This window comes from Xenopus laevis, chromosome 1S (assembly GCF_017654675.1).
Source record: "Xenopus laevis strain J_2021 chromosome 1S, Xenopus_laevis_v10.1, whole genome shotgun sequence".
Classification (NCBI taxonomy): domain Eukaryota; kingdom Metazoa; phylum Chordata; class Amphibia; order Anura; family Pipidae; genus Xenopus; species Xenopus laevis.
Window position 1 is genome coordinate 88467799 of NC_054372.1, and position 12969 is coordinate 88480767.

General features: G+C 39.4%; 1 protein-coding gene across 1 annotated transcript; it reads left to right on the forward strand.

Moving 5' to 3' along the window:
* The first annotated feature begins 888 nt into the window (after positions 1-888).
* LOC108706192 (small integral membrane protein 24) lies at positions 889-11028 on the forward strand. Its single transcript, XM_018242803.2, has 4 exons — positions 889-1007; positions 7594-7729; positions 9290-9325; positions 10532-11028. The coding sequence occupies exons 1-4, from the start codon at positions 947-949 to the stop codon at positions 10614-10616; spliced, it is 318 nt and encodes a 105-aa protein (XP_018098292.1). The 5' UTR covers positions 889-946; the 3' UTR covers positions 10617-11028.
* The last annotated feature ends 1941 nt before the right edge of the window (positions 11029-12969 follow it).

The window sequence follows — 12969 nt, forward strand, 5'->3', positions numbered from 1 at the left end:
TCTTGTTTTCAGCATAAACCTCCAGGGCTAGGGCTTGAGCATGCTCAGTTTGTACCTCTCTCCATCTCCCATTTTTTTGTAGATCTTCAAAATACTGTTTATGGCCCTTTATAGATAGCATATCATTACCATTTTAGATAGATGGCAGAATAATAATATAAAAATTAATAAAGGTTGCATAATGAAACAGGAGGACTTGTCCTATTTAAGCTTATACTTATATACACTCCATGAGCAGGAAGTACAAAGCCAAAAAGTGGCCATACTAACAATGAACATTTGTTATTTCTGGTATCTATGTGGTGCCTTGTTAAATGAAACCTTACAAAGTCTGATAGCATAGGTTGGCTGGGAGTTACAAAGGATGTACAAATCTGAGCAGAATTGCTATATCCACTGCCAATTTTTAAACCAGTGATAACTCCGTAAAAAAACATTAATGTTATACAGCTTTGTAGCAGTAGTGTAACTTCTATGTTAAGCAGATTTACTACTGTGGTTACTATGCAAGCTTTCTATATACAGCTTTTTGAACACTCTGCATACTTTGCCCTGATAATAAATGCTTGTTAACTATGTATAATCACATATGTGAATGCTATAATCATAAAGGATAATGATAACTTTATCTTACACAACTATAGAGAATATGTCACTATGGTAACACCCAGGAATGCAAATGGGGAATATTACCCACCTACAAAGTATTTTGCATTACCCTGGACAGGAATGAGTTAAATAGTTACTAAAGCTCCTAGTTGGCAAGGTAAAGGATTTTACCCCAAGGTGCCATAAAATTTCTGATAACTAAGAAATGAATAAGGCTTTGAGGAGGAGCTATATGAGGGCACGATATGTGGGAAGAGGAATTTGCTCTTTGGTGAAAGTTCCATCTGCAGCTGTGCGTTGGTGCAGTCTTCTGCCTGGCACCCCTCTGACCACCATCATGTCCACACTTTGCTCCGTTGTGATTGGGTTGATTCTAGTTTTTTCAGCAATGGCACAAGGTAATCATTTAAACTTGCTGTTTTTTCCTGCCTTCTTGTGGAAGTGAGAAAGCATTCCTTAACTCACATTTGAAACTATTCCTTATGCCCCAATATTGCTGCTTTTTTTCTGTTTGCCATGAGCTTGACATTAAGCTGTGATATAGGCACTGTTTATTGTATTTTATAAGATGTCCGTGTACTGTTTCTATTAGGTCTGGGAACTCAGAAGAAACAGCCTCAGCAATATTATACTTTGATTTACTTAGGGGTTATTTTAAAGTTCGAAATAATGTGAATTTTTTTCTCTAATAAATTCGAATGATCTCACAACTCGAATGGGACGTTATTATGATAAGCTTGAAATTCGAACAGATTCGAATCGAGTTTTCCTCCGAAAAAAAAACATGAATATCAGGAAGGCAATTAACATATTAAAATTGTTCAATGGACCTCTGCCATTGACTTGTATATGAATTCGCTAAGTTTTAGGTGGCAAATATTCAAATTAAAACAGTTTCCATGGTCAAGATGTGATGAATCTCATATTCGTATTTACATTCGAGTTGGTGCATTTATAATTGAATTTGTGAGTTTTGACACAAAAAAAAATCAAAACTTCGAATACGAATTTACCATTCGAACCTAAGTAAATCTGCTCTATAATGTATACTTTAGCAAATATTTATACCTTTCCTACTGCATTTATGTGCCTATCATGAATCAATATGGGAGTTTTTACTATGAAAGCAGCAAGTAAGTTGCGGGTAAAACATTATACATATAAAATGTATAATGCAGCAATTGAATTCTTAATGAATGAGATGCAAGCTGAGTGTCGGATTGGCCATACCAGGGATGATTTTGACGTAGTTGGCCAGTTTAAATATATTGCAGTATACAGTATGGACAAACAATCCCTGTTTTGTTTAAAGGGTACTGCATTTTTTGTAGCTTAAGGCACAAAATGTCTCAATGTCCTTAATATATAGATAATGGGTTGCGTGCAGGTACCTCTTGTATGTCTATGTGAATATTGTGGTCACAGCCTCATTGCACCCCCCGCTTAATGTTTTTTAAAATTAGTGGTGAGCACAACTTTCCCTTGTTTAAAGTGATAATAAATAATAAATATTTATATTTTTCTAAAATGTTTAAACATACTTAATTTTTCTCTATAATAACAAAATAGTCCTTTGTACTTTGTCCAAACTAAGATATAATTAATCTTTTTTGTGGAGAAACAATCCTATTGGGTTTAATAAATGTTTTAATGATTTTTAGCAGATTCAGGGTATGGCAATCCAAATTATGGAAAGACCCTTTATCTGGAAACCCCCAGCCTTGGATAACAGGTCCCATACCTGTATTAGCCTCCTGTTCAATAATGTGTAGTCACAACCTGCTAAAGAAGCCCTCAGACAGCATATATATCTATATATAACTTCACAAGAGGGGGACCGCTCCAAGTTCACACTCCCTATTCGCTGCTCCAATCGGGTGCTCAGTCCGCAGCGTCCCCACTGCTAGAATTCACTTAGACATCAAAAAAGGAGGACGGCACTCCGGTACGTGGAATATGCTTTTTATTCCAGATTCATACAAGGATCCAATGCCCTACGCGTTTCGGGAATCACTCCCTTAATCATAGGCATACACCTTGGACCAAACAGACAGGTTATATACAAAACATGAATAGCGGCCCCTACTGGGCTCAATGTAGTAATACAGTTTAAAACACATATACTTTATTATCTATTAAAACCAGTCTACTAAAGGTCAAAACCTCGTTTTCCATATTAAAAACAGACAATCCTTGTAAAAATGTGTAAGTTTTACTCAACGCCCTGGAGAATGGGTAGCCGGTAATTAATGCATTAATGATTCATAATCAACGAGCAAGAGGTAAACCTTTACAATAAAAAAGGTTTCAAAATGTATATATATAATATATTTAAATATGAAAAAAAGTAGAAAGATGTAAATGGAGGAGCATCAATAATTATGAAAAAAATATGAAAAAAATAAGCAAAGACAAAATGAGAGATAGGAAATCAGTAATAAGGAGGGTAGGAGAGAGAAATATTTATTGCTAAATACCACTCCAGTTAGTAGCCTCAGCACATATCTAATATAGATATAACAAATCATGTCTAGTGTTCAGGCCATTGGGTAACCTGGTCTCCAATTTTAGGATCCAGAACGCCTCTCTCAGATTTAATAAATGCTCTGCGTCTCCACCCCTAAGGGGTAGTTTCACCTGTTCAATAACTTTAACCGACAGATCGCGGATTCCTTTATTTGAGCATAGTGCAAAATGTTTACCAACGGGAGTCCCCTCATCCTTATTCTCAATCGATCTAATGTGTTCTCGTGTCCTTTCTTTTAAACAACGGGTAGTGCGGCCCACATATTGCTTATTGCAACTTAAACATTCCAATAGATAAACCACATTCTTGGTATTGCAATTAAAAAAGCCATTACTGTGGAACACCCTACCCGTTGTACTAGATCTGAAAGTCGCCCCCGTGGAGATAACTTTACAGGTTTTACAAATATTGGCCCCGCATCTATAACTACCCTTAGTGGACAGCCAGTTACCCCTGTGGCTCTCACTTCCTGTAACCACTAGGCTGGGCGCCAGCATTTTCCTTAAAGTGGGTGCTTTCCTTGAGACACATTTGACGTTAGTAGCAGATAAAACTCCCGACAATTTTTCGTCGTTGTACAGTACTGGAAGGTATCTTCTGACAACATTACAGATTTTCCCAAACTCCTCACTGTACTCTGTGATAAAAAATATATCATTGTTACTCCCATTAGTGTTCAATTCCCGATTTGGACTGGCCAAGGTATGGGATCTTTCATTGATGCGAATTTTGCTCGCTTTATCACATGATGTTTTAATCATCTCCTTGGTATATCCACGCCTCAATAGTCTATGTCCCAAAAGCCCTGACTGTTCGTTAAAGGTGGTGTCCTTGCTGCAATTTCTCCTATATCTAACAAATTGACTGTATGGTATACCCCGTATAGTATGCTTAGGGTGGCAACTGTTAGCCCTTAAAATAGTATTCCCCGCAGTGGGTTTCCTAAAAATGTTGGATTCAATTTTACCTGTGAATATATCCCCTTCCAGTGTGAGGTCCAGAAAATTGATCTCTGATTTGTTGTGATCAAGTGAGAACTGAAGGTTGTGTCGGTTAGTGTTTAAATAAACGTGAAAATCATTAATTAATTCCTCTGGTCCATTCCAAATGAACAGAAGGTCGTCTATGTAGCGACCATACCAAATAATGTGCTCACGATTGGGGTTTTTACATCCATAGACGGTGGACCGCTCCCACCAACCCATGTAAAGGTTGGCATAGGTGGGGGCAAAGGAGGCCCCCATTGCGGTCCCCCGTCTCTGGAGGTAGAAATCCCCATCAAAAAGAAAAAAATTGTGCGTTAGGAGGAACTCCAAAACCAAAAGAGTGTAATATGTGAGGTCCCTTGTGAAATGTTGTGTATCCTTTAAAATTTCCGAAATAGCATGTATACCCAAATCATGTGATATAGTTGTATACAATGATTTGACGTCCATAGATATCCATCTATATGTGTCCAGCCATGCCACGCCAGACAGTCTATCCAACAGGTGTCCTGAATCCCTAATATAGGAGTCCAGCCTAGGGACAAGGGGCTTGAGACCTGTGTCAACCCAATCGGAGAGGCCCTCATTGATTGACCCTATACTCGCGACAATGGGCCTCCCTTCAGGGGAAGTGCGGGATTTGTGGATCTTTGGCAGGTGGTGGAAAATCGGGACCACCGGCTGGTGTCTGACTAAATAGTCAGTGTCCCGAGAATCCACCACACCCAAAGACACCCCATGGGCAACCAACCTCTCAATCGCTTTACTGTATTCCGATTGTGGGTTGGAAGGTAATTTAAGGTATGTTTCTTGATCATCAAGCTGTCTTCTAGCCTCACTTAGGTAGTCGGTGGTGTCCATCACCACCACACAGCCACCTTTGTCCGCCTGTCTAATCGTGATCTCTGTATTTTCTCTGAGTGTATTGATAGCTTGCCTCTCCTCCTTGGACACATTTCCAGGAATTTCTGCCGGTAATCCTGGCATTCAGCTTGGTAAGATCTTTTTCGACTAGTTCCTGGAAAGTGTCCATCGAGGTGCATCTAGACTGTAAAGGATAAAACCTGGAGGGTATCTTTTTATCTTTTGGCAATTTCACCTGGTCCAGCTGCTCACCCGTAGCCTGAAGCTCATCCAGGCTCTCACGCTGCAGCGAGTCCAGATCTGCAAGACAACAATGTTCACGAAAAGAAACAAACGTCCCCTCTAACCCTAACCCGCCTTTTTTAGGGGATATCTCGTATTTGGGGGAATATTCTACCCTATCCGTGCCCGACCCACAAGTACCAAAGTGTCTACGAAGAGTTAACTTCCGTACAAACCTATTAACGTCTAGAAGTGTGTTAAAGAGGCTAAAGTGATGTGTGGGGGCAAAAGACAAACCATTACTTAAGACACATTCCTGAGCTTTAGTCAGTGTCACAGAAGAAATATTAACTATATTCAGAGGTTCCTGTCCTTCTTCGTCGAATTCAGGCGTAGACCATATCTTCTTTCCGCGGGACCGCTGCCTACCCCCTCTTCTTGTCTTCTTTCTGTTTGATTGTATCGTTTCGCCCACCCCTTCTTTTCCATTTTCCAAATTATGGAAAGACCCTTTATCTGGAAACCCCCAGCCTTGGATAACAGGTCCCATACCTGTATTAGCCTCCTGTTCAATAATGTGTAGTCACAACCTGCTAAAGAAGCCCTCAGACAGCATATATATCTATATATACACACATAGTAAGATGACCTTTTGTTGATAATTTGCCACTGCTCTGTCAGGAAAGGAACACAGACACCAGGTAGATCCCTTTGTTAAAATTCATCCTGCTTTAAAATCGGGTTCTCTTTTCATGTTTATCTATTTTGTTCAGCAACTTTCCATTTTGGCATTTCAGCAGTTATGCCTGCTACAGTTAGCAGCAGTAATAACAGTGAGAAAGTCATTATTCACAATCTTTGAATGTTCTCAGGACTTTCAATGACCTTCCCCAGACACTGTCACACCAAGTTCAATCTGATTCCCATGGAACTCCAGCCCAAGGACCAGAGGCATATTAAAGGCCCCCCTGGATCCTGAAGGATCCCCACCACCAGGGTCTGAAAGAAACTTATAGTGCCTGCCCCACATGTGTGCTCACAGTCACACTGCTCGCATCTGAGATCCAGTAACCTGGAATAAATCAAAGATGCCGTGTGTTCCACTTTGGGATGCACTACCATCTTTGATTTATTTTTGTTACTGACGCTACACAAAGCACAGGAGGCAGAAAGAGAGACAGACAGCACTGGGAAAGAAGAAACATTTGTGATATTCTGCTTAGTGCTTATGTGAGGTAATGCTTTGAACCTGTCCATTTCTGCAGTGCAATTACTGGCAAGTCTATGTTAATGGCATTTTCATGGCCATTTCTGCAGTAATCTTACTGGCAAGCCTGGGGTAAATGGAGTTCTCATGCCCATTCCTGTAGTGATTTTAATGACAAGTCTTGGGTTAGTGGAGTTTTCATTGGCCATTTTTGCAGTGACCTTACTGGTATGTCTAGGGTTAATTGAGCTCTCATAGCCAATTGAGTTACTCAATATAGCCATTCTAGACACCTTTATTAACACATATATATAATATAAACATTTTAATATTATACCGTAAGTGAGTTTTGAAGAAATAACATTACCATTGATGTATAGCGGAAAATGAAAAATGTCAATGTGGTGACCTATTGACACATTAGTTTCTTATTTCTGCACTCATTAGTAATAAATGGCTTTTTATACTTGGGAATTCAGGGAGTGGGGTGGGCAATGGATGCCTTCTTGTCTCCTGCTGTTTCTGTGAGTCCGAGTCTGTGGCAACAAAGCGTGCTGGCTGAGTTTGCACAGGGAGAGGGAGGGGGGAGCTGCCCGGAAAGACGTCACAAGGGTTGGTGCCTTAGACTTATTTTATTTATTTAAAAATCCACTTATAATATTAAAATTTCTATATTATATATATTAATTTCAAAGCAATATTTGTGATGTACAGTATTTGTGTTACTGTGCCTTTAATGGAGTCCTCATTGATCACTTCTGCAGTGATCCTGCTGTCATGAAATACAGGCGCTACGATATGTTATGAAATGTTGGGGGCCACAGTGTCTGTCTTTTGGTGCACTTTGTTTGTGCCAATTGGGGGTGTGATCAAAAAATTTCCTGCCACGCAGCAGACCATTATTTCTTTCTTTCTGTTTCTTTTAAAGTGTTGGGAGGTATGTATCTGCCAGCAAGAGTACTTTTTCATTAGTTCTCTGACGGAGAGGGTTGCTCCCAAACTCTAGTCAAGTAACTGCCAAGGACACCTTTTTTCTAAAACCAGATAAAAGAAGCACAGGCTAAGGTTTTTTTCTGCCGGGTGCAAGTTTGAGAAAGTGAATTTGATGTCTGTGACTATGCCAGTTATATGTGAGTTTACATTCCTGTAAACATTACTGTAATTTCTTTTTCTTGCAGGTACAAACAGAGCCTCTTCGGTAGGAAATTCATACACCCTACAACCCTGGCTGCTGGGCCTTACTGCTGTGGTTGTTTTCCTGTTCATCGTTTTCGTCTTGCTGCTTGTTAATAGAATGTGGTTCAAAAAAAAGAAGTGAGAACTACTAGTATGCTTAATTTACAGCACTTACCAGCAGGGCAGCCATCGGGGGGACAGGGGGGAGAGTTGTAGGGGGCTCGAGGGTAAGGGGGCCCCGGCTACGCCACACTTACTTGATTAGCCGGGCCCCCCATCTTTCGAAGAGCTGCTGACTTCGGGAAGGCATGGACGTTTAAGGGGCCCTGGCCACCAATTTTGGGCACCAAATTTTTTTTTCTCATGTGGGGTCCTAGCCACCAATATTTTTTAATGGGGGGGCTGGCCACAAATGTTTTTTTATGGGGGGCCTGACCACCAATATCTTTTTATTTTTTATGTGGGAACCCTAGCCACCAATATTTTTTTTTTGTTTTTTTACTGTGTGGTGGGGGGCGGACCTGTAGGTGGGGCTTGCGGTGGGCGCAGCCCAGGGTGCCCAGATAATTTTGTCGTACGGGGCCCTGCGATTTCTGATGGCCCAAGACCAGTGATATTGCCCATAGAAACCAATCAGCAATTAGATTTCACCACTAAGAATATAAAAGCAAACATCTGGTTGGTTGCTATGAGCAACATAACCAGTGACATTTTTCTCAACTTTTTGCACAGCATGAGAAAGAGACCCCATTGTGTACATTGAGAGGAATTAAGAATTATCTCATCATTTACCCTTCTTCATCAGACCCAGAAATCAAAACAGCATATGAAATATTTTTTGCAATGATAGTGACACTGCTGTTGTTCTCTTAATGGGTACTCTAGGTCAGCCCCTAGTTTCTTAAAGGAACAGTTCGGTGTAAAAATAAAAACGGAGTAAATAGGCTGTGGCTATTATGTTAGACATTCAATCACTCCAGCATGTATACTAACTAACTTTTATATTATATGTATTTCTGACTAACTAACTATATTGAAAACATTTTTTTTTCATACCCAGTTTTTATTTTTGTACTGAAGAATTCCTTTAAAGTTGCATTAAGTTGAATTTTCAATGTAGTAACCCTTTTTTTGCATTGTGCTTATCCTCAGATATTAGTGTAATTTGATCACACATGAATGTTCCCATGTGGTCATTGGTTACTAGGCAGAAGTGTGAACCTTTAGGTTTATTGACCTCTAAATATGTGAATAAAGTGATTCTATTTACAGCATAATTATCCACACTGAAATGTATCTACTTTGCATTTCCCTGTCCACTTTGCTATAATGTCCATTTTTGTCCAGATTATATTGGACAGTTCAGAGGTTTTAAATGATCAGTTCAGACATAAAACCCAAAACCCCCCAAAACATTTTAAAATTTGTTCAACTGTCAGTTAACAGATTCTGTCATCTCAACATCACCCAGAAGGGCAATCCACAGCCTCATTGTTTCAAATGAAAGTTATTTTTCTCTAGTCTAAATGGGTGGCCTCTCCTTCTTTGTTCTTTTCTATGTGGAAAAGGGATCCCTGTCTATCTGTCTATATTGTACTTTATATAGTGCATTAAAAAACCATGGACAGCCGCTTTTCTCTACGAAAATTAACCTTGTTATATTAGTCATTTCGTTTTCTGGTCATTTTTTTTTTACAGGCAAGGATCCATCGAGGAGAATCCCAAAGAGGAAAGGTAAAGACATGAACACTGAAAAGCTTGGATGAATTTGACCATTTTCGCCAAAAATTTGGAGATAATAAAGTAGCTTCCCATTAGTCCCCATTTCAGAACCTTGGCAACTGTACTGTCCCTGGGAAACGTGCGCACTGACAATCCATTTAAAAGACCTTATGTAGTGTATTTCCCCTCCCAATCCACCCTGACTGACTGTAAAAAAACATAATTTTTATGATTTAATGGTTCATGGAAATGGTTCATTTGCTGTGCTGAGACATGGAAAAATCTGCTAAACTGTGACCTCCTTCACATGAGATGATAAGCAGGTTGTGCACAGTGAGTAGGGTAGGTTGTGGAAGGAACAACTATGGCAAGTATTTTTATTGAAGCTCCAGGAGGTCAACTCTGTGGCTTGAAATTGGATACGGTAGGGCCATTACATGATGTAGGGGAGATGTAGCAATTCTAAAGTAGATTTTTGAACAGTTTTTGCCCAGATACAATATGAGAATAATATTTTACCATATGGGGACCGAAAAAGAAATTGAGAACATTTCATTCTCTCTGGGCAAATATGCACATAATAATGCTGATGTCACGGAAAGGGGGCTGGACATGTAGTCACACCCCCTTCCTCACTTTAAAAGAGCATTGTATGGTGTAACACAGGGCTTGAGAAAGGGCCTAGTAGACTCGAAACGTTGCCTTTTTGCATATGGGCTTAATAAAATAATTCTTTTTGAACACAAAAAAAAAAAAAGAAATTGTTAACAACCTAAGGCCATTTTTAGAGCTTTTCTTTTCAACCAGTAGATTGACACATAAAGAAACTGATGAAATCAAAATAATGATGAGTACTACTGATATTTATCTCAATGTATGTGTTGTTGAGCATACCTGTATACAACAAAACATATCAGGGTTCATTTGAAAAGTGCAAATAAAATGTCACAATTCCATTTTTACTCCCAATGCAGCATCCTTTCCTAGAATTCCAGCATAATTGTGCTGGATACTGGAGGTGCAAGAATTGGCCCAAGTTAACAAATTGTGTGCAAATGTTCACAATTTACACTTCCGAAGTATTGGATTAAACATTGTCTGGATATGGGGTGTACGTACAAGCCTTAATTTGTGCATAATTCAACTGAGTGTGATGCAATATAATGGGTTTATCTGTATCATAACTCCAATAACCATGGATTTATTCCTCTTATTTAGGGTAGAAATTAATGCTTATGAGAATAAAGCAATGGAAAAGGATGACGACGATGAGGAAAAGGATTCCAAAATCACTGCCATGTGACTTAAATAGCAGCTACCATTTCCTGAGTTAAAACAATTAAAGAGAAATGTGATAAAAGTCATGATCAGAATTTTGTTTTTGCACAAATTTCACGAAATAATAGTCTTCACTAGACAGTTATTAGATGGCAAATTTTAATTTTGTATAGTGAATTTTTAAGGCCTTCATAAAGGTGACATATTTCTTTGCACTCAAAATCTTTATATTTCCCCTTTGTGTTGATGGCCTTCTTCTCTGTACTGATTATTTCCATTTGCTATAGCTATAAATGTTACTGGGTAAATAAATGTTGCGTTCCTAAATGTCAAGTACTATTTTTACTATCGTTATGCTCACAACTGCAATCATAATATTTTTTTATGTGGAATGCATTCTCAAGCTTTACACTGAAATAAAGTTGACCTTTTATGAACTATGTACCTTTATTTTTTTTTTATTCTAGACGAGCAACAGCTATACGTGCTTATCAAACCCCAGCAAGCATCTTAGTAGAAAGACATTATGTTTTTCATCACTTGATGGGACTAATTTACTGACATAGATACAAAACTCAACTAGTGAAGTTGCAACCGGATGTTTGCTTGAAATAGATTGGTGCAATGTAGCCCCAATGTAGATATTATTAACCCCATCGTCTCAGAGTTTACTACTGGATTTTCTAACAGTATCCTCTGTTTCTAATGGAAAAATAATTTTAAAAATTTAAAAGTTTTTGTCTGTCATTCTCTTGCCTTAAACAGTTAATACATTTTGTACCATAGAGAGTAATGTATGGCAGGATGTGTTAAGGTCCCCATACACTGAGAGATCCGCTCATTTGGCAATGTCGCCAAACGAGCGGATCTCCCTCCGATATGCCCACCTTGAGGTGGGCAATATCGGGCTGATCCGATCGTGGGCTGATCCGATCGTGGGCCGATCCTAACGATGCCTAATGGGCGGTCGGATCGCGGGACCGCATCAACAAATAGATGCGGCCGCGATCCGACTGGATTTTTTGTCCCATCCGATCGAGATCTGGCCGACTTTCGGCCAGATCTCGATCGGTGAAGCCCGTTGGGGGGCCCCATATACGGGCCAATAAGGTGCCGACACGGTCTGTCGGCAGCTTTTATCGGCCCGTGTATGGCCACCTTTACTTTATGCAGGAGAGCTCCTTGAAGACACAATGCTGTTTTATGTTGGGGTCACAATGTTATTTGTGATAGGGGCTGCCAGGATCCACATTGGTCCTATGCTGAAAGGGATTTGCTAGGGGCCATTGTCGTTTAATGGTGGTTTGTCAGAATTCACAGTACTATTTTGTGCTTTGATTTCCAGTGTTGTGTTATGCTGGGGGTTATCAGGAGTCACAGTAGCATTATATGAGTTTTTCCCTCTGCAGTATGTCACCTGTAAACAGTGTATTCTATAGCATGTCTGTACAGCTATACCCCTTTTGTATTTGCTCCTCAAAAAATGTTGTATCCAGCTACATGCATATCTTTCTTTTACTGAAATTAAATTACGTAAATGAATGCTCCTTTTAATTGGGTTGTCTCAAAAAGGTGGGCAAAATACCAAGATCATGACTAAAGAATATGTGCAAGCTGCCCTTGCACAACCAACAACCACATGCTAGAATAAAAAAAATGCCTATCGAATGGACAGTGTGCAGCATGGCCTCTTCCGGTATGGTACCTGCATGTTATTTTGCACCCATATAATTTATGTGCACATCTACACATTGGCATACAAACCAAGCATTTTTTTTGCATGTGCATTGATCTATTGTTGATGGTGCAAAATAGAGTAAAAGAAAAATATAGCAAAATAAAGCAATACAGTATAACCTGTGACATTCCACTAATAAGGTCATCCAAAACGATAATGAGATCTCAAATATTGTTTTAAGAAGAACATTTTTGAAAGTTTTACATTGGACCTGATCCTAAATCCTGATCCTAAGCCAACTGAGATTATGACCATGGCTGCTCCTGCCATGAGGCAAGATGAGAACCTTGCCTCAGGCGGCAGAGATCTGCTAGTTAACAGGAGCAGCAAAAAGCCGCCTCTTCCTGAAATCCTGAACAAAACATGCCTGAAAAATGGCCCATAATCACAGCTGAACAGCTAGATGTATGAACTGAAACCTGAACATTTTATTTGCATTGCTCTATTTAGAGCTTTGCACTGATGCTTTTTGGGTGCAAGGAAAAGTAAGGAAACCTGCACACTTTTTAAACTCCAGCTTTAAGGGGAAAAAGCAGTATGCAAACAGTACCAACACAAGCACATCTATGCAACTTCAAATCAACATACAGTATATGCCAGTCATACAGATGCCAAGAAATATATCCAATCAGTACAAGCT